At 45.8% G+C, this 20886-nt stretch overlaps 1 protein-coding gene across 1 annotated transcript in view; it reads right to left on the bottom strand.

Annotated features, from left to right (window-relative positions):
• LOC103771378 (metabotropic glutamate receptor 7-like) overlaps nucleotides 1-18752 on the bottom strand; it is a gene marked incomplete at both ends in the record, with an annotated part of 78990 nt that extends 60238 nt beyond the window's left edge. Inside the window, 5 exons of the mRNA XM_008938670.1 lie at nucleotides 4642-4842; nucleotides 15490-15630; nucleotides 16278-16363; nucleotides 17061-17098; nucleotides 18708-18752. Coding sequence (XP_008936918.1) covers nucleotides 4642-4842; nucleotides 15490-15630; nucleotides 16278-16363; nucleotides 17061-17098; nucleotides 18708-18752 — 511 coding nt within the window. The remainder of the gene's footprint in view (nucleotides 1-4641; nucleotides 4843-15489; nucleotides 15631-16277; nucleotides 16364-17060; nucleotides 17099-18707) is intronic.
• Nucleotides 18753-20886: the final 2134 nt, after the last annotated feature.

Here is a 20886-nt window from a genome sequence, read left to right as displayed (position 1 = left end):
GGGCAAGAGGCTTGAGAAGCAGAAGGGAAAAATGAAGGGCAGGTGCTGTTATGGACTTACAAGGTCCTGAAGTGAGGACGTAGCAGGAACTGTCACTCCACAATGTGCCATTTCTGCATTTTGCAGGAGCAAAGAAAACTTTGTGAAGATTACTGCTAATTGTTGCTTTCTGGCAGGCAGACAGCTTTTAAACACGGGCATTTAAAATAATCCTGAACTCAGCAGATGCCCGTGGGTATTATGGGGCTGCAGGCTCCACAGCAGCACAGCAGGACGCAGCATCCTCGGCTGGGTCACCTCCAGAGGCCCATGAGGTCCCTTGGGATAGTCTGGAGGAAAATCTTGTGGCTGTTTCCAGATACTTGCCCATTTATGTGCCAGAATTATAAAGAAAAAAAAACAAAGCTTGGAAAAAAAAATAATGGGATCTGTAGAGAAGACAGATATCTACAGAAACAGGAGGAACTGATCCTCTTGGATCACAGCTCAAGAAGAAGTGTCTTGTTTCCTGACTTTGAAGTTGGAGTAATTGGACTCCTGGCCAAGGATCTGCTTAGCTGTGACCTACACGTGGCTCTGGTCCATGCTCTGGTGCCCTTTTTGCACCACCTTTTTTGGGAGCCACCAGTCCTATCTTAAAAGTCTGCAGCATTTCAGTCTCCACTTGCAATTCAAGTTCCTTGGTGCACTTATAAAAAAAAAAATCAAGAAGTGATGAATAAAAACTCCATTACAGAGAAGAAACTATTTCCAAAAAATGGCCCTATTTGTCATTTGACTTCTTCACCTTCTAATTATTAAAACATACTGTTTCTTGGTTTGCTTTCTATAATTTAGGATTTCTTTTGTTTCTATTAATATTTACAAGAATTTTGCTCAGCCCAGCAAGCCCTCGAGGCTGAGCATTAGCCTCTAGACTGCAGCTTCTTGGTCTCAGGGGTTTTAATTCATCTTCAATTCCCAACAAATAAGCTCCCAACAAATAAGCTGCTTCCTCACTACGAGACACAGGGAGCACAAAACACCCTTCCACCTGCAGGATGCACTCCAAAAACAAGACACCATCTGACAGAGTTTGTAGGACTTCAATCTCTTAATCATCACAAGATGAGAAATGAATTAATGGGAGGAGAGGGTGTTAGCCAGGTGGAACCAGCCAGGGTGTTCCTTCCTCATTCAGCCCACGTTTGCTGAAGTTTGAGGAGGTGAAGGGCTCATATGAACAGAATTTTTAGGTTTTTCACTGGCAAAAAAAAAAATGCAAGCACTTTACACTTGGAGATTTTCAGAATCTCACTGCGTGAGCACTCGAGGTTTGAAGTTTTCCATATTTCCTTTTTGTTCTCCAGGCAATGTGACGATATCAAAATTCAGGCTGAGCTCCCAGTGCAAATCCTGTCTCTCTTCATTAAAGCGTAGCTGGAGCTCCTTCTGCATGAATGTCATTACCTCTGTGAGGAAGAAAAGGCTCCCAAAGCAGGTACAGACAGGAGGATTTCAGCTGCACGGGGACAAGAAGATGTATTACATGCAAAGAGGATCTCAAGCTCTTGGGCTCAGGATGCTTGAAAATAGACTACATTTTTTTTCTCTCTGGCAAGCAGTTTGGAGAAAACACCCCCACTGCTCTACTTTCTGATTTGGCTACAAATTTAAGGAGAAGACCAGGGGAAGAGGATTTTAAGCATAACCTAAATATTGCTTTCCAAGTCCTAACCCTCATGGGATGGAGCTGCAGGGCTGCACCGCTGGCTCAGGGAAGGGCAGGTCAAGATCAAGGCTAAAACCAAGAGAGTTGACAGCAGCCCAGCAGCAAGTTCCTCTGTCCCTGCCCTCCCAGCCAAGAGACAAGGGCCAAGGAACGTGTAGGCACCAGCACCCTTGTCCCAGGAGCTCCCAGGCTCTGTCACAGGGATGCAGCACCCATGCCATCCAAAGCCTCTCTCCTTGCTTCTTCCATTCCCTGCATTTCTCAGGCTGGCTCCCTTCATTTGGTGAGTTATATGATGGTTGCATATCCAGCACCACGGGGAAGACTGAACTAATCCACAGCAATTCTGGGCATTTACTTTTCTAGAATAGCAGGAAGTGGCTCCAGAGCATCTTCACAGCCTGAGGAACAAGCCCCAGGAGGGTCACAGCTGAGTGACTACACAGCCTAGGTGTACAAACACGTGTGCAGTTGTGCACTAGGGATACAGCAAGAAAAAAGCTCAACTCTGGAAAAAGAACCATGAAAGGGATTGGTTCTTTTCCCACAGAAAATCCCTGCATTCAGATAGCTTTAAACCTTTTTACTTTCTCTTGGCTATCTCAGTTTTGTCACTGTTCTCCTTCAGGTGCTAAGCAGCAAACCAGTACTGCCATGTCCCTGTGCTGGACATGAGTTATATCTATACAAAGAACAACCCCAGATGGCCACATAAATCAATCACAAATGGAGGGCTAAAAAAATCATCTTTTAAAAGCCCAAGAAACACAAATAAAGAAACCAAAGCAGATGCAAACCAATTCTTGGAGATGGACAGCAGGCAACATCAGCTGGACAACCCATTTCTCAGAAACTGTTTCTCAGAAACTGTTTCTCAGCTCTGTTAAAATGCTGAGATGACTGTTCAGCATCTTTGCATGCAAGAGCTGCCCAGAGATGACCGTGGGCAAACTGCTCTTCAGTGCCAAAATGGCCCAACACTGTACACGAATGCTGTTCTGCTATAGGAGCTTTGTCCTTTACAATTAACCTTCCAAAAATTAAGAAAGTAGAACTCTCCAGACCTCCTCAGATCATTCACCTCAAAATTAGCTCCTCTCAGTAGTTACCACCACTTAATTCAAGGAAAGAAATCTCCATATCCTCATATTCACCTTGCTGTTTGGAAGATTTACACAGGAGAGAAAAATCCACTTGGCACAAATGACCAAGCTTGACCACCAAATACCATCTGTGTTCCTATCCTTAAATCTCCCAGGACCTATTGCCTATCTGTGGGTTTAAGGTTTATTAATAAAGATGTTATTAGTAGCTGGCAGCAGGGAACACCTCACTGTGCTGCCCAACAATGGGCGTGGAGCTTCTGCAAACCCTCACAAGGGTATTTTTTTTTCAGTACTCTTCTAAATCTGTTCTCCATACAGATTTGGAGGTCTAATCTTTGGTTCCTGGTTCACTCTCAGATCTCTATCTTGCAGAGAGCTAGGGCAAAAGCAGTAAGACCTCCCAGTAAGGACATTAACAAGGTTTATGAAGGAGAAACACCACGAGGTTGCTGCAGTGTCGCTGCTCTGGTGCCTCCGAGCTGGTTGCAGGGGAATGTTTGTTAGTGAAACTAATACAATTACAGTGAAACAGAGGTAAGGAAATTTTGCTAATATTTAGGCTTGATTTACATAGTGCAGTGCAGAGAAAATAATACAGGGAAGGCCACTGTGCTGCCTGAAACAGGGGGTTTGAAACTGGAGTTGAAACCATCACTGCCACCCTGGGGAAAAGTAGGTGGAGAAGTGAGAAGCAGACAAAGAGATGAAGTGCTCCCATCCTCACCCCCAGGGTGCTTCACCTCCTCTGATGTCTTACTAGAGGAATGGAGGTTGGAGTAACTGCTCTGGCTAAATCATATAGTTCTGGCCCTTTAGCTGTCCTCCCTTCTCTTGAGCATGCATAGAACTGTTTTGGTTGAAGGAGACCTTTAAGATCACCAAATCCAACCACGAACCCAACACTGCCACTACCAAACCCACCACACAACCGTGTCCCTCACACCACATCTCCATGGCTTTGAAACCCCTCCAGGGATGGGGGCTCCACCACTGCCCTGGGCAGGCTGAGCCAGGGCTTGACAGCTCTTTCAGGGAAGAAATTTTTTCTAACATCCAAATTAACCTCCCCTGGCACAACTTAAGGTTGTTTCTTCTTGTCCTACTGCTTGTTCCCTGGAAGAAGAGCCCGACCCCCACCTGGCTCCAGGGTCCTGTCAGGGAGTTGTTGAGAACCAGGTCTCCCCTGAGCCTCCTTTGCTCCAGGCTAAACAATCTCAGGTCCCACAGCCACTCATCATGAGACTTGTGCTCTAGAGCCTTCACCATTTTGTTACTCTTCTTTGGATACACTCCAGTCCCTCAAGGTCCTTCTTGGAGTGAGGGGCCCAAAACTGACCCCAATATTCGAGGGGCAACCTCACCAGTGCCAAACACAGGGGGATGATCATTCCCCTAGTTCTGCCTAGTGAGGGTACCAGAATTTCACCCAGTTAGTTTTACCCAAATCCAGGGAACAATACAAATAAAGAGGAAAACAAATGACGTGTGATGCTAACAAACTTCCAGGGTTTCACCAGGAATATTGAGTCAGAGACAAGCTGAGGCTTTTACCCATTTGTTTCTCCCCCAGAGGAAATCAGTCTTCTGGAAGGGATCCTAAACTAGCAGCAGCGAGTTCTGTCTTTGGGCCGTAGTGGCCAATTTGCCTTGGCTGAAACATGATGTTTTCAGATAGATGCTAAACAAACATGGTCTTCTGCCACGAGCTCTGGTGTAACAATAAAAGAGCCTTGCTCTGCACCGAATGAAAAAAAGGGATGAAGTGAAATGAGGGGGAAAGCAGAGACAGCGTCCCCCCTCCCAGGGTGGTGGTCCCAAGCTCACCGTTGAAGTTGACGCCGCGGATGTACTTGAGCAGCTTCTTGCCTCCCGCGTGCTCCATCTCGGGGCAGAGCCCGGGGGAGTCCGTGCACAGGTCCTTGTTCATGTGGTGCAGGGCGTGGGCCATGGCGTACACGGCGTCGATGACAAACTGCACCTTCCCCTCCTGCTCGTAGGGCGAGTCCTTCCCGATCCTCTCCTGCCCTGCGCCACGGAAACAGACACGCACACGTCTCCGCACGAGGACGGGCAGGATAGGGGGGGTTTTCCCCACAGCAAATTCAAACTCAGCCTCTTGGAGCACATTGAAGGTTCTGTACCTTTTAGTCAGTAGCACAAAACGTTTTGGGCTATGGTCAAACCAGTCAAACCTCCTTCCCCACTAGTTGAATCATCAACACTCCTCCCTGGGGTTATTCTACCACAATCCAGAGAAAGAAACCCTACAACAATCACAGACCTCAACCTCTAACCTACAGGGATCATTCCACCAGACTCTGCGTGCTCCCAAAGTACGTCTTTGGAAGAAGAGAGCATCTAAAATAAAGCCCAGCTGGTATTTTAAAGGCTGATGGTTTGTTCTGCTGCAAATCCCACTCTCTAATTGAAAGACAGAGCCAGATGGAGGGAAGGAAGGATCACCTCAGAGATGCTACTAAAGGGCTTCTCCAGAGAACCAAGCAACCATGCCTGCTGTTAACCCCACCTTGGGAAGCTCAGTGTGTTTGCATGAAGGAAGCACTCCCCTTCTCCTCAGCCTGCACAGCCTGAAATGTCCTTCAGAATCCACTGATTGCCTTGAAAATATTGTAGCAGGTGAGAAGTTAAGGAATCCAAACACTTAATGTCATCTCAGCTGCAGCAGGGGGGTAGCAAGGCTTTGGAAGTCACCCCTTGATCACTGCAGTGTCCAGTGTGCTGGAAACCACAAACCCTCTGCCTGGGAGATCTTCTCATCCAACAGACCAGGGCATAGAAAAAACCCTGAGAGAAGGGAGGCACTTCACAGATGGAAAATTGGAACACAGAAATTAAACCACTAAGAGCCAAAAGAACTCAACAGCAGTGAGAAAAAAAATGGTGAGGCTAAATATTTGAAGAGGTAGAACTCATGCCTTAACCATCCTCTCCCTCTCAGACTCCAGCTGGGGAGGTAACCTGGCAATGTGAGTGCAGAGCCAGGCAATGAGGTGACCTTCCTGCTTCTCTGGCTGTGTGAACAGGTAACTCTGTGCCTCTGTGATTCAGCAGCACACCAAACAGTCTTTTCAGGGCTTGAAGTAAGGTACAAGAGGTTGAGAAGCAGATAACCTCAATTTAGTGGGTTTTTTTCCCCTGAAATGGTCCACTAGCTTCTTCCTTTCCCTTGTCCAAGTCACACCTGCAGGATTCAATCTGTCCAGCTGCAATGGGTGTGATCATCCTCACCCACCTCACCAGGGTTCCCTGGAAGGTAATTACTGCTTGTGAAGAGCTCTGAGCTGCAGCCATGAAAGCACCTCAAGGGCAAGCTATTATTTTCCAAGGGTGACAACACCACGTCCCCCTTGTTCCACCTGCAGCACCCCCCTTCTTCCTAGCCTCACATGGGTCTTGGGCACCTTCCTGCAGCACCTGCAGGTCTGGGTACTGCCAGGAGCTCCAAGAAACCAGCCCTTGCAGTCATTTGTTGCAGTATTTTGGAGATATTCAATCAAAGTAAATGTTCAGTTGGAGGATACAAGTGGAAAAAATTCCTTTTTTAACATCCTTAATCAGCAATAGGGATGAGTGAATTTAAATTAGCTGATTGATACCAATAAGAAAAGGAAATCAAGTTGCTAATGACTCTGTGAACTAAAAAATGCAGATACCCAGAGAATCCTTTTTTTTTTTTCCATGAGTGGAGATGTGGTAGACAAGAAATAAAAGCAAACAGAGAGATCACCACCTTTTTACAGAAATTTGGTAAGCACGAAGAATGTCTAAATATGTCCACAAAAGTGATTTGTTTGAAGATAAGCAAAGATATAATCCCCTGATACGAATATCTTTAATTATCTACAATTTTCCTCCTCCTTTGGTTCCCTCTGTAATTACCAAACTGCACCATTGGCGTCTGATCCACCCAACCTACACATTATATTTGAGACCCTCAATTTTAAATCCCAGCTACACTGGAAACATGGAAATCCAGCAGATAACTCAGCAGAGCAGGAGCTTCCAGACTGTGAAGATCCACGTCCTGTCCTTTTCATTATCTCACTCCCTTCCCATCGATTACAGAACTTATTCCATTTCCAGGCCCTGACAAGGAAAATGCTTTTAAGTGGTCTGAGCTCAGCTACATAACTAAATTAGCCATGCAACAGAGCTGTGTGCCAGGGGAAGTGGATCTGGGATTGAAATCCTGCACACAAACAATACTGATTGGGCAGATGAAGTTCCAGAAGCGTGGCTGGCCAAAAGCACAGCAGGGAGAAAACCTTTAGCAGTGAAGATATCTGTGAAAAGAACCTGAGCAAAATCCACTTAGGAACCTCCAAAAGCAACCTTACCAGTGCCCAAGTACAAAAATAATAAAGCTGTGAAAACTTAATGGAATTTCCAGCAACAAGAGTGTGTTCCTGTACTGAAAAGAGCCATTTAGCTGAGTATCAACAGCAAGAATTTGTGCACAATAAATCCAGACAGGGAGTCAAACATAGCTGCCCACCTGGAAAACATGCATGAAATGATACAATTTCACACAATTATTCAGTGTCCTCCCCTTCATAGAAACACAGGCTGAGTTTCCTTTTAAAGAGATTTCATGGTAATTAGAATTTAGCCCAAATCTGAACTAGCAAAGAGCCTGCAAAGCAATTGCCATATTTGATAGATGGCAAATAGCCTTCAAACTTTGACACTAGACCCCCCAGAAATTAAAATACCCAATTAGATGGGTCTGGCTGAAGTGTTCCCTCCAGTTTCCATCAAACTGCCATCACAGTAACCCAGTGAGCAGCAAACCAGGTCCAGCCTCCACTTTCAGACAGGGATAAACCTCAGTGATGGGCAGAACTGTGATTCCAACTTCAAAATTAGTGTGGCAAATGTTTCCCTCTATAAGGTTTAGCTGAAGAAGCCAGGAAGAAAATTTTACCACATGCTTCAGGAACAGCTCCTGTACATATGGGTGCTGAGAAAAGTCAATTATCAACCATTCCTGAAAGAAGGAAACCCACAGAAGTCATCAGCTCCTTACAGGTAAGAGCAGCAACACTGGTGCTGCTTGTGCCTCCTGGCAAGGGCCAGTCCTGCCCCAGCCCAGCCACGTCAGGGCATCATGAGGGTCTCAGCAGAGCAAAGCTTGGTGCAAGAGAAAGAACCAACGTGGAACTGGGGAGCTGGGTCCAGCAAGAAAGCATGCAACCCTCCACACTGCCAGAACTCACCAAAAGCACAGAAGGTAAATGGAAACCCCTGTTTGCACTGGGACGTGCAAATCTTCTGGGTTTTGGACTTGCCCTGTTCTTTAAAGATTGCTGCTTGCTTTTTTTTTACCTTGGTGATCTTCAGGAGCCATGCAACCACATTATTTTCCTCAGCAATGAAGCAGCTGACACCTGAGATACATGCACACAAAGTGATTTCAAGAGACTGCACTTCTGTTCCATGGATTTGAAACCGAGTACCTTGGGATGTCACCAGCAGGATGAAGCCAGAAAGCAATTTATTGACATGAGCATTATTTGCTTCCAAAAGATCTATTTGAAGGTGATGACACATAATTTAACCTCGCTTCCTACTAGAGTCTCAAGTGCTGATCATCATGATTCCTAAGAGGCAGAGCAGCTAGGTCTCTGGCTTCAGGCAAATCCTCACATGAGAAAAACACTGCAACAAAGAGAGGAAAAAGCCCCAAACCCAGAGCAGTGAGAATACAATGAGAAGTGATTCCTCTCGTGCAGTCTCCTTCAGATGACATGGAAATGAAATACAAGTTGAAGAACTCCTGGGCACCCTTTTTGCATCTCCATTAAGGTGACCCTGAACAGCTTGTATGGAAAAGGAGCCAAAAACACCATTTTTCACATTACATTTTCCCACCATCTCTCCTTCAGCTGGTTTGTCTGGACACCTGGATGATCACCACATAACATAGGGGATGTGTTATGAGGTATAAATACCATGGCAGGGACAATTTCAGTGGCATCTAAATCATACAGAGAGACACCAAAATCCCACTTCATGGGTGCTTCTTTTAGATGAACTCAGACACTGGTTCAGTTTCTGAAGGATTAAACACGTTTGCAAAGGAACTCCCATAACAGGGCTGCTGAGAACCTGGCAACAGTCACCCTTAACAAGAGATTTAATTTAAAGATTGCTGAATGCTCCCCAGTATCAAACAAGCTGCAGTTATTTGTACAAGTTAGAATTCAGCAGCTGGTTAAGGCCTGACAGAAAAATATATACCCTGCATCCATCTCCAGCATATTTAGCATCATTAGAAACCTGGTGCCTGTGAGCACAGAGACATCTGTGATGCAACAGCTACAATTATTAGTCCATAGCTGTGTGAGTGCCCATATAGGCTGTTTCATAATGACCCTGAAGCTTCCTCTAACTACTCCTAGTGCAGGGAGCTCAGGCTGTGCAGCTCCAGCTGCTCCACTCAGCTCTGCAGAAACACCCACAACAGCACAGAACAAATGGGTCTGTCTTTAATGGACAAAACCTGCAGCCAGGGCTCTCCAAAATAAGATCAGAGCTATTACTCCTTGGATGCTCACCGGTGGTACAGACACTGTGCACACAGGAGGTGTGTGGTCTGAAGGGTTTTAAATAAGCTCTTTGTTTGAAAGCAGCTGAGTACTGGAGCTTGAGAAAAGCTAAATGTGCTCGAGTAAATACTGTAATTTAAACAAGCAGACTATGACAATCAGGCCTCTTTGCAATATAATTGTCATTTTAAAAGACATGGAAGAGTCAATAATAGAGAGATGTAGTTACAGTCCTCTGCTCAGCCCAGCCTGATTCAGAAGATCTCATTACAGACAAAAGCCTTTATCTCCAGACCATCATCTAATCCCCATGGATTTCCTTGGGGAGTGCAGAGGAACTTTGAAGTTTCTACTGCTAACCACACAAGAACATCATTCTGTGCCAGGATAAAATGGACCTTAAAGCTCATCTAGTTCCAACCCCCTGCCATGGGCAGGGACACCTCCCACTGGAGCAGGTTCCTCCAAGCCCCATCCAACCTGGCCTCGAACACTTTCAGGGAGGCCTCCAGTGATGGAGCATCCACAGCTTCCCTGGGCAGCCTGTTCCAGTGTCTCCCCACCCTCCCAGTGAAGAACTTCTTCCTAATTCCTAATCCAAATCTCCCCTCCTTCAGTTTGGAGCCACTACACCTTGTCCTATCACCACAAGCCCAGTGTATGTTGTGTTGGTGCACACTTAGCACAGCCAAACACCTGCAGCAGTAGGTGTGCAGAGGTACAGCTGTACTCAGGGACTCCAGCACACCACCCAAACCCACAGAGAGCAGATGGAGCCAGATTGAACCATGCCTCATCAGCTAACCATCTCTAATCAGCTTTAACTACGCCTAATCAGCTCACCATCTCTAAGCAGGCTTTGGAAACCAGGCTCTCAATGCTTCACAACATATTCCACATCTAGGAGAACTTAATAATAAAATAAAATTCCTCTACTGTAGCTGGTCTTCACTCATGAGTGTTAAAGTAAAATCTAAAAGGAGCAGAAAGTCCTACTGAAAATTGGTTATTCCATTAACAGATATAGCAACAGTACATAATAAGGATAATAATAATAATAATAATGACAACTTGGCAGTTTACAGAAAGCTTTGGGGCAATGAGTGTTGTGATGCTACACCCACTTCCATCAATAAGGCAATGACTATTTCCTGAATTACACTGACTCAACCCACCACAACCCCTCCTGTCCTCAGGTGTGTGTCTGTGTCTGAGAAAACAGATTTTAGATTAGAAAAACCAACCTAATTTTCCTACCTGAGATGTTTTCTGTGCATTCAACATTCCTATCAATACATATGCAATAGATCTCATTGATATGCCAGTGCTGAAGCATTAAACAGTCACAAAACCCTCAGCACTGGGATGGCCACCACCAGTGGAAGTCATTGACACCTCACAGAACTGGTTTTCCTTAAGCACACACTCTTCAGGGTTGGTTTAGTGCTGGCTGGACCAATCCTTGTAGGAATTTTGATGCAGGTATTGAAGCACTATGATGTTAAATGAGATTAACTTTCTGAAGTGAAAGCACAGAGGTCATTAAGCTCTAATGCATACTTGCACAGTGTGACAGGGAAAATACTGTGTGGAGAAAGCTGCACAAAGCCAATCAAGTCACAGGCTAGTGCCTAATATGGTTCATTTCCTTCTTAGCCTTGGTGTGTTTAGGGCAGTCTGAGGAGTGTTGAAATATTTACAAAATCAGATGTCATGAAATCTAATAAAAGAACTGAAATCCTGGGTTTCTAACTGAAGCCAAGAATTGACTGACTTGCAAGCTGAGGTACATCTGAGCTACAGCTGGAGCTGTATCAGCCCAGAGGAGTCACCCAAGGATGAGCTGAGCTTGGTAAAAAGCTCTTTATTGGTGAGCATATTGAGATGTGACTTGGATTCCCCTCTGAACATTGCAGTTTGAGAGGGAGCCTATGACCAAGATCACAGGCAGCCTGGAGGACAATCACCACCAGAAAGAAAAGAAAAAGCAGAGTTGTCAGTGAAAGTGTGTCACACCAGCACTGATCAGCTGCTCAGCAGCAAGGGGACATGAGGAGGGTGTCCTGGGGGGGAAGGGAGGAGCAGGCAGGGAGTACGAGCAAGGCAGGAACACAGCCACCTAAAGCACTTATTTACCTGCAACAGAGCATGGGATGTGATTGAGAAGATAAATTTCCCATCCCAGTCTGCCCTTTAACCTTATTTGTAGCTTGTGGGGCCAGCAAAAGAAGATAAATTTGTCTTTATCCTCTCTGTACTGAGCTATTACATACCCTCAGCCACATTTCATACCTCGGCGCCTGGAGGAGAAAAGGCAGAGAGCAATCTCTGCAACAAGAGTGAACCAAAAGCCTTTTTTTTTTCCCTCTCTTGGGCCTATGTCATCAATCACACACCACAAAAGCACAGGCAAAACCCCAGGACATGGGCGTGGGAATCCTGCTGTGTCCAGGGGCAGCTGGGGAAGGGCATCTGAGCTGAGTATCTGACCTAGAGCAAATTGCTGTTTCTATACAGGATTTGTGACAAGCAGCCTCACACAAAGTATTTCTGTACTTCAGCACCTTGACTAACCACTGCTTAGAGTGAATCTGGGTCCCTCCGAGGCATTTTCTCTTCTTCACTTTAAATTCTAAGCACAACAGAATCTCTTTTACAAATCCTTTTGCTAAGTTTCTGTCACTGCATCTCCCAGGCACCTTTCTCCCAGCGTTTTCTTTAGAGCAAGTCACTGTCTGAGCCATCATCTGGGTGGTACCTTCAGACTGATTACACTTGCAGGTAATTAGAAAAGCTCTGAGTAATCTACATTCTGATAAATGACATCCAAGGTGACATCACCCTTCTATCACTTCATCAAGTGTCCTTGAGTGTGAAGCTGTCTGAATTAAAATCAGTGTTTAGGAGGTGAGAGCAGCCACGTGTTGCAGTCCCCTTTTCAGGCAGCACCCCTGGGGAACTGGCTGCTCTCAGAGCTGGTCTCTGTTACCCAAAGCACTTCCATTCTCCTTGGTGCCCACCTCTTTCTGCAGGTGGAGATGTCACTGCTGGGATCTGGAGCACCCATGGGATGACCCTGCTGATGGGCACTGGGTGTCCGGGCAGCACCCTGGGCTGTCTGCTCTGAGGTGTACAGCACAATGCCAGCACATCCTGCATTTTCCCCTGCAAAGACAGTTGTGTTCTGCTCAGCCCTTCCCATAAAAACAGCTTTAACATAACACATGCTACTGTAAAATCCTTTTGTCCAAAATATTGCTCCATGAGTCTGACATGGCCTTTTAGGACTGACGTGGATGGAACCCCTCTGCTAGGAGGCCAGCAGGAGAGAGTTGGGGTTGTTCAGCCCAGACAGAAGGCTCCAGGGAGACCTTCTTGAAGCTTTTCAGTAGTTTAAGGGGCCAGAAAGCTGGGGAGGGACTTCTGAGCAGGGCCTGTTGGGACAGGGCAAGGGGGGATGGTTTGAAACTAAAAGAGGGAGACTTAGACTAGAGGGAAGGAAGAAATTTCGTACACTGAGGGTGTTGAGCCCCTGGCCCAGGCTGCCCAGAGAGATGGGATATGTCCCATCCCTGGAACCATCCCAGGGGAGGTTGGCCAGGGCTCTGCTCCAGTTGCAGACATTACAGGGGTTGGGGATGTGGATGGGTGGTTGTGGTTGGACTAGATGAGATTTAAAGGTCCTTTCCAACCTAAAACATCCCATGATGCTGATTCCATGCTAAGTGGATCTCTGTAGCATTCTTAAACACGAGCAGCAAGAAGGAAACCAATGACCTGTTTAAAGCCAAAGCTTGTTCCTGTCAGGCTGGGTCAGTGACTACATCAGGCTGCCCATGTAGCTGGATGAAGTCTCCTCACAAACAAACCACAGCATCCCTCAAGGGTAGAAGCAGCAACTCCAGGGCCTGGGCAAGCACAGGAGGCAGCAGTACAACTTCACAGCACTGGAGCATGCCCTGAACCATCCCAAAATCAGTCACGTGCTACAAACAGCACTACTAATTATGGTGGGGTATTGTATTTAATCTTATCTACAAATAAGGTGGGGTGGGCTCAATGTGTTCTCCTCTCCTCATTCTCTATCTCACCCATCCCAAGCAGGGAAGAGTTCTCATGGTTAGATAAATATAAAATGACACCAGTGTAGAAGTTCTGCCTATAGGAATGTTTCAGAAGGTTTTGTGCTGAAGAAGTCAGCTGCTCCCAGGGCAGAAACTGATGCCCTGGAGCTCAGCACTGCTCCAGGTTACAAATTACCAATCAAATGGTGAAATAAAGGTGATGATCATTCCTAATATTATTACGTCGTCGGGATATTACGACTCTCACACTGGCAGTATAATTCAGAGCTAATGCTTTTTCTGATGCACAATTTACTCCAGCTTGGAGAAGAGGGAAGGAAGATGTCAGGGCTTGTCTTTTGGTAGAATATTGAGCTGTAACGTGGCATTTCAGCTCAACAGGGTAAGTTAGCCATCAAAAAAACAAAGGTTTCTGCTGAATCTCTGCTGAGGAAAGGCAGACACCACTTTTACATCCACATCAACAAGCACAGCCTGTGGGCAGCTGGAATAAAATAATGGCATACATGATAAGGGTGACAAGATGCTTTCAAGAATTCCTGAAGATCTTCTAGTGATTTTTAGTTGAATTCCAGCCTTCGAGGGAGACTCCAAATGCCAAATTTAGCAGCAGTGTATCCCCAGTGGTAACTGCATGTTTCTACGTACAAAACTCCTACTCCCATCCATGAATTGAAACCAAAAAGCAGATGATATGAAATATGGAAAGTTTTCATCAATTTTCAATCAAAGTAAAACGTATCCTCCTATGAACTAATTTCCTTTGATCAAAATTCAAGGCAATTATTCAACATAACACATTTAAAGGGCTGCTGTGAAAAATTAAAAGGAGAGGGAAGGAAAAGCAAAGGGAGGCAAGGGGAAGGCAAGGGGACAGCAGCCAGTTCCTGGCCCTGCCATCAGCATCACAGGAGATACATCCTGCCCAAAACTTGCCTGCTGCATCTTCAGCTCTGAGCACGTGCCCCAGAGGTTCACACCACCAGCACGGGCTCAGCAGTTTGAGGGCAGACTCCTTGCATTTTTGAGTTTTAGAAAGATTTCTCTAGACAAGTCCTTCCAACCTAATACCTGAATTAAGCACAATATCATTAGAGTGGCATCATCGTCCTGTGGATCATCTGGCAGCACTTGATGAGGTGTGAATAACCCCAAGAGCACACATCTCTTCCATCCTCTCCTTTCAGAACGACCAATTCAGGTTCACAGAGCTGCCTGGTCAGAGGGGGGTGCTGAGAAGTGCAGAACTCTGTGAAAAATTGAGCCACCCCCACTGTTCCTTGGGCATCTCTGTAACCAACAATAATTCCTTGAATCTCCATGTAATCAGAACCAGGAATTCCTGGAAAAACTGGGATTTCAAACGGTGGGTGGTACCTCAAATGGAAAAGGGTGAGTCTGTCAGAAAGTAATACAAGGAGCATCAAACAAGATGCTGCTGAAGGTCACAGACCTCAGGCACAAACACAGCCAGTGCATCTTCTGTGCCACTGGGTTCAGGCTGCAAAAAAAGGTTAATTAACCCCAGTTCCTTAAACGACATGAGTGAGAACAAAACTCTGATCAACTTTATGCTACCTAAAATGAAAAGCTTTTACTCTGGGCTAATCTTTTCCTACAGGTGCCTCTCCTTCAGAAGCTAAATCCAGCCATGCAGGGTTAGCACCTGACCTGAGCAGATGACACAACTGGTGGCCAAGGTGTGACGTGCAGCTGGGTGATAAGGCACAAGGGGTGGAAATATTCTCTGTCTAAAACAAAACAACAACAAAAAAACCCTCAAGCCATCTTGCACTTAAAAGTATTTCTGGGTCACAGGGAAAACATTGATTTTCCTGCTGGATGGACAGCCAGAAAAAAAGGAAGAAATAAAAGAATGTATTTTGGGACTCCTCTCATCTACTTCTCTCGTCCTCTAGGGCTGAGGCTGCTGTTCCATTTTCTCTACAACACAGAAAATTGGATTTATTGTTTCCCTGTCTCCCCCCCCCTCTTGCTCCCCCTCCAGCAGGTGTTACCTGTGCATTTACGGTCCGTGTCTTCTTTCTTTGACCCACTGATGGTTAACTTGCAGTTGAAGTTCTCCTCCCAGTACTCTGCAAACCACACGTTCCTTCTGTTGTTCTCCAGGGTGCGGGAGGTAAAATAGGCATCAAACCCTGGAAAAAGAGGAGAGGGAGGAGGCTGAAGTCTGGCTCGTACTGCACGGGGAGAGCTGGAGCCTGGAAAATTAATACTCTGTTGATGTCTTCTGTGGCATCCAGCATGTGGCTACGTCTCCATCCACACAGGATGACCACGGGAAGAAAGGAAAGCTGCTGCAATCACATTTCTGAAAACAGATGCATCCTGCAAGTAAATTAGTCCCCTACTGACTGCAAAGTGCACAGTTAGGCAAGATATATGTCAACAGATTTATAGAAAAAACAGTTATCAGTGAGGAAGTCAAAGAAATGCTATGGTGCAGCCAATATTCACTGAGCTCAATACAACTAATTTTATAATTAACCTCCCCAGACCCTCCAGAGAAGGTGGTTCCATCTAAACTGGCCATTACCAGCACGCTGACTGGTTTCATAGCACAAACCTGTCCCTTAATTTCCTTTCACAGAGGTACAGGTAAACTCAGAGAGCAGAACTTCTAAGAGGGATCTGTGAATCACTGATTTCCCAGACACTGGGATTAGACAACCTGAAGTGAGGAAAAAAAACCCAAACCCAAAAGTTTTCCTTCCTTAGAGCCCTGAGATCCAGTTTGGATCACTGTGTGGCAGTGAGGAGTTTGTAGTTTCCACACAGCTCTTACCCAGATTCTCTCTCTCTCTGCACTCCACTTGCCAGAAGAGAAACATACTCTGCTTTGGCTTGATTTTGTTGCAGAAATGTTTCTCCCTGTATATACACACACACACACGTTTACAAACACAGACATGTGTGGATAGTGATTAAAGAAGAGGCTTACAAACCAGGAGGGCAAATAAAAACAAAAACCTGCTACAAAACGACACAGTTTGTTAAATTCTGATCACAGATTAGACCTGCATTGCCATCGGTCCCCTGTAGGGATTTTCTCTATCCAGTTCTCCAATCCTGCAGTTTAAAGCCAAACATGCTGTACCAGTTCACACAACAGCCCTTCAAAGACCTTCCTCATTTTAATAGACTTTTCTCACAGCACAGAACTCTGAAACAAACAGTTTCCCAATAAGGAACAGCAGCTTCAGACCAAAAGGAACATCACATCACCACCTGCCCTGGGCACTGCTGCCTCACTTTGCTGTGTTTAATCACTCCTCTCTCTGTTCCATTCTTTCACAGGCAAGATAACTCCTCAGAGCCCAAGGAAACCTTTGTGCATACCAATAACTGCCAGTCAACAGGCAGATTTTGTAAGCCCCGGGAGGCAGCAGCAATCTGCCCTTTGCTGGTGCCAGGAGTGCAGCCCCCAGCAGAGCCCAGGGTGGCACCAGGCTCAGCTCAGCCCCATCCCAGCCGGGAGAAGCTGCCCCCGACAGAGCTGGTGGGTCCCCAGGAGCACAGGGCAGGGACCAGCATCCTCCCACGACAATGTTTTTCAACAGATCACTACCCCAGCACACAGTTTTGGTTTCTCTTGGCAAACACGAGCTGCACAAGGACAAGTATATTAGTGCCTGTCGACATGTGCATACACCACATCTTTTGTCCTTCCTTTTTGTGGCAGACACGCTGTATTCTCTCGTCTGCTCAGAGGGAAGAGTACATGGAGTGATGCAGCCAAGTGTTCTTGGCACAGAAGGTGGAAAAGCTTCCCCACCTCTGCACCAGAGGTGCCAGGAAAACAGGCAACTGTTGTTTCACCCCTTCAGCCAGGTCCCAGGCTCCTGCCAGCTGAAATCCCTGCTGAGCTCCCCAGGATTCCCACATCTGGCAGTCCCTCTGAAGGAAGGGGGCTGTGCCCATCCTCTTCAGAGAGCTCTATCAGTCTTAAATGTATTTGAATAGTAGGATAATAGGATGTTCATCCCTCTCACTAGTGCTGAGTAGTCTTCCCAAGTCCTTCTAGTTTCCCTTTAGCCTGCAAAGAGCCACATCAGAGCTTTAGCTCATGGAGACAGTTTAGATTCATTATTTACCATGTAACCTCCCAGAACTACAATCCCACTTCAAGCTCAGGTTACTGAAGAGTTCTTTTTCTTTTACTAAGAAGGTTGTTGAAGTATTCAAACTATGCAAACGTGAACCCAGGATAAAGCAGATCAATCTAAACGAGGACCTGAAAATGCTGGTTGCTCACTGAGAAGCTCAGAGGTAAATTATTGGCCATCTGAAAAATGCAAATCCATTAAAGATGCAAATCTCAGAGTCTCTATATCGTCCATTACTTGGCTTTGCAGCCTGGACTAACGTTGGAGAAGAGGCTGGAAACACAGAAGCAGAAAGCATTTATAGATACTAAACCATCTCTCTGTACTGCATGATCACATGGTCCCTTTTGATTTTGCAGTTAGAAATGACACACACATTCCACTGCAAGAGGAAAAAAGCTCCTTGCACCATAGCTGCCAACTCCTCCCACTGCAATAGGTGAGTAAATGGCCTCAGTCTGGCACTCACAGAACATTAGAATCACCCCACCCAGAGAAACTGAGTTGGAGGAAAAACATATGGCCCTGTTAAATTAGCCCAGCAATCCCTCCACTGCAGGATAAACCAGAGAAACAGATGTTCTCCAGTGAGACAGACGACGAGGAGTGGGGTCAATCTGCCTCCCTGTATTAGCTCCCTGCACTACTGACCCAGCTATAACAGAGATCTTCCTAATTCTCAGCCTCCTGTTCATGACTCCCATCCAAAGCCCACTCCTCCTAAGACACAACGTGTCTCCAAAACCCAAACCAGAAAAATATGCTTGAGACTGATACCAACCCTAAGCCAGCCCAACTTAATGCTGTGCTGAGAGGTCAGCACTCAATGACTGCAACCAAATCCTGGAAACCTGCAGCCAGAACACCAAAATGGGATTGGAGGAAGCCTCATTCCTGTGTTTAAGTACTATTGAATATTGGAGTCAACTCCACAGAGTCAGTATGCCATCTCCAGTCCTTAATGTGGTTTTTGCAGCTTGAAATGAAAACTTTCCAGAATAAAACTAGGTGAAGGTGCCGGGAAAGAGCTGACCTGTGATGGCTGAGACCCCCAATCTCCTCCTGTATTTATCCTAAAGCAGGGACTTAGAATCATAGAATCCTTTAGGTTGGAAGAGACCTAAGAGATCATCAAGTCCAACCATCAAGCCAACACTACTGAGTCCTCTGCTAAAACAGATCAGAATCTGTCAGGGTTGGAAGGGACCACAAGGATCCCCCAGTTCCAACCCCTCTGCCACGAGCAGGGACACCTCCCACTAGATCAGGCTGCCCAGAGCCTCCTCCAGCCTGGGTTTCCCATGTTTTAGGGAAATAATTGACTAAAACTCTCCTGCTACAACAGCTCTACTTACTAAATGACAAAGTGGTGACTTGGGGATGCTTCTGTGCACATTGTCTAGAAAGGACAGCAAAACTTCTGCACTTCTGGGATGAAATTATCTCAGGATAATTTTCATGTGACGAGGTCATAAGAAAATATTCTTAGATTTCAGGCACACACAAGCTAAACCCATTTTCCTGTAAACCTATGGGTACTAGTTTTATTCATAATTAAAAGAGCATTTCCCAGGGGATGCTCCCTCACAAGACCTGCACTGTATACATGGCTCAGAAAGAGAGTGAGTCTTCCACTCCAATGTGCCAAACTAACTGACCTCTGGGAAAAGTGCTCTGTAACTTAATAAGATAAAAATCAATAAGTCTTGATAAAGTTGTAACAGAATTCCTTAAGAGCTCCTCTAAACCTTTACAGATTTAATAACAAATAATAACGTTCTCATTGATTTTTTTTTTAATGATCCCTCTGTATCCTCAAGAAGGAATATGGATCTCTAGTAAAGGGTGTGCATTTTTTATCATTATTTTCTACTGAGCAAGAGGAGCAGGCAAGTGACTGACAGAAGGATGGAGTTAAATAGCAGGACAAATTTCTGCTAATTCCTTACTGGGAAGTACTGGGCACCCACTGGGTGCTCCTGGCTGCACTGTGGATCACATCACTACTGCTCCTACAGAGCCCAAATCCTGCAGAAGACCTCCAGAAAGCATCACCTTGGCAAACTGCCCTTCTTCCCAAGGTATGGAATCATTTTGGGTGGAGAAGAGCTTTAAGATCATCAGTTCCAACCACCATCCTAACACTACCCAGCCCACCACTGCCCCGTGTCCCTCAGCACATCTCCACGGCTTGGGAACCCCTCCAGGGATGGGGATTCCACTCATATGCATAGTGATAAACATCAGAGTTTTGGGGTCAGGGGCTTGAGGAATTAGGTGACCCAACCAAAAATGCCAGCTGCTTAAATGTAAAGTCAGAATAATCCTTTCTTTCCCTTGCACATGGCCAATTACTGCACTTGTGTGACAAGATTTAGTGATTTCCCATTATTCCCCATATATCATACTAAAAAAAACCCATTTTTTTTCAGCAAATATATCTTAGAGATAAAGTGATTTTATGAGATTTTACCTTTTCTAGCAAATATCTGTAAAAGATAGTTATGGGATTTTACAGATGACAATAAATCTCTTATTATTTCAAAACGCTGTGATTTGATTAAATCATTATTCTTGCACATGGAGAGATGATACTACCTAATAGATTCATTCATTCTCCACCCCAGGATTAATATATAGATTAACTATAGAGCAATGAAACAGACTTAAAAATTAAAAAACAGGGGAAAGGGGCCCAGTCCCAGGCAGGGTGGAGGGCTGGTGAAGTCCACGTGAGGGCAGGGACGAGCATCACTCGGCTGTGAAGCCACCAAAGCATCCCTGTGATCAGCACTGGGGCTGTCCAAGTTATTAAGTGATTGAAATTAAGAATTAGCTCCCAGCTCTCCAGCCCCCCCATCCCCTCTCAACCCCCTCAGGGCCTCCAGGACCAGGGCATCAGCACGGAAGGAGGATCCCACAGCACCATGGGGCCAGCAACACTTAGAAGAGAGCTTGATTCTCAACCAGAAATGAGGTTTGCTGACTGGTGGTTGCTCTTGACACCCAAAACAACCCCAAATCATTTATTTCTGGCCAGCTGCAGCACAGAGGGGAAAACAGAGGCAGGCTGAAAGAGGAGGCATTTATCACAGGGAAGGCATCAGACATCACAGGGGCAAGGATGGGCTGCAGGAGGGCAGGGGGGCACCCCAAAAAGCACTAGGAGAAGATTCCAACAGGGGATCCAGTGCTGAAGTGGCTCCAGTGAGACCAGCAGCAGCCAAGTGAAGTTTCCAGTGTCCCAGGAGGTGAACCACAGGCAGGTGGCTCCTGAAGACCCACGAT

This window comes from Merops nubicus, unplaced genomic scaffold (genome assembly GCF_000691845.1).
Source record: "Merops nubicus isolate BGI_N331 unplaced genomic scaffold, ASM69184v1 scaffold5484, whole genome shotgun sequence".
Classification (NCBI taxonomy): domain Eukaryota; kingdom Metazoa; phylum Chordata; class Aves; order Coraciiformes; family Meropidae; genus Merops; species Merops nubicus.
Note: the sequence above shows the minus strand (reverse complement) of the source record. Positions and strands in the feature narration are given on the sequence as shown.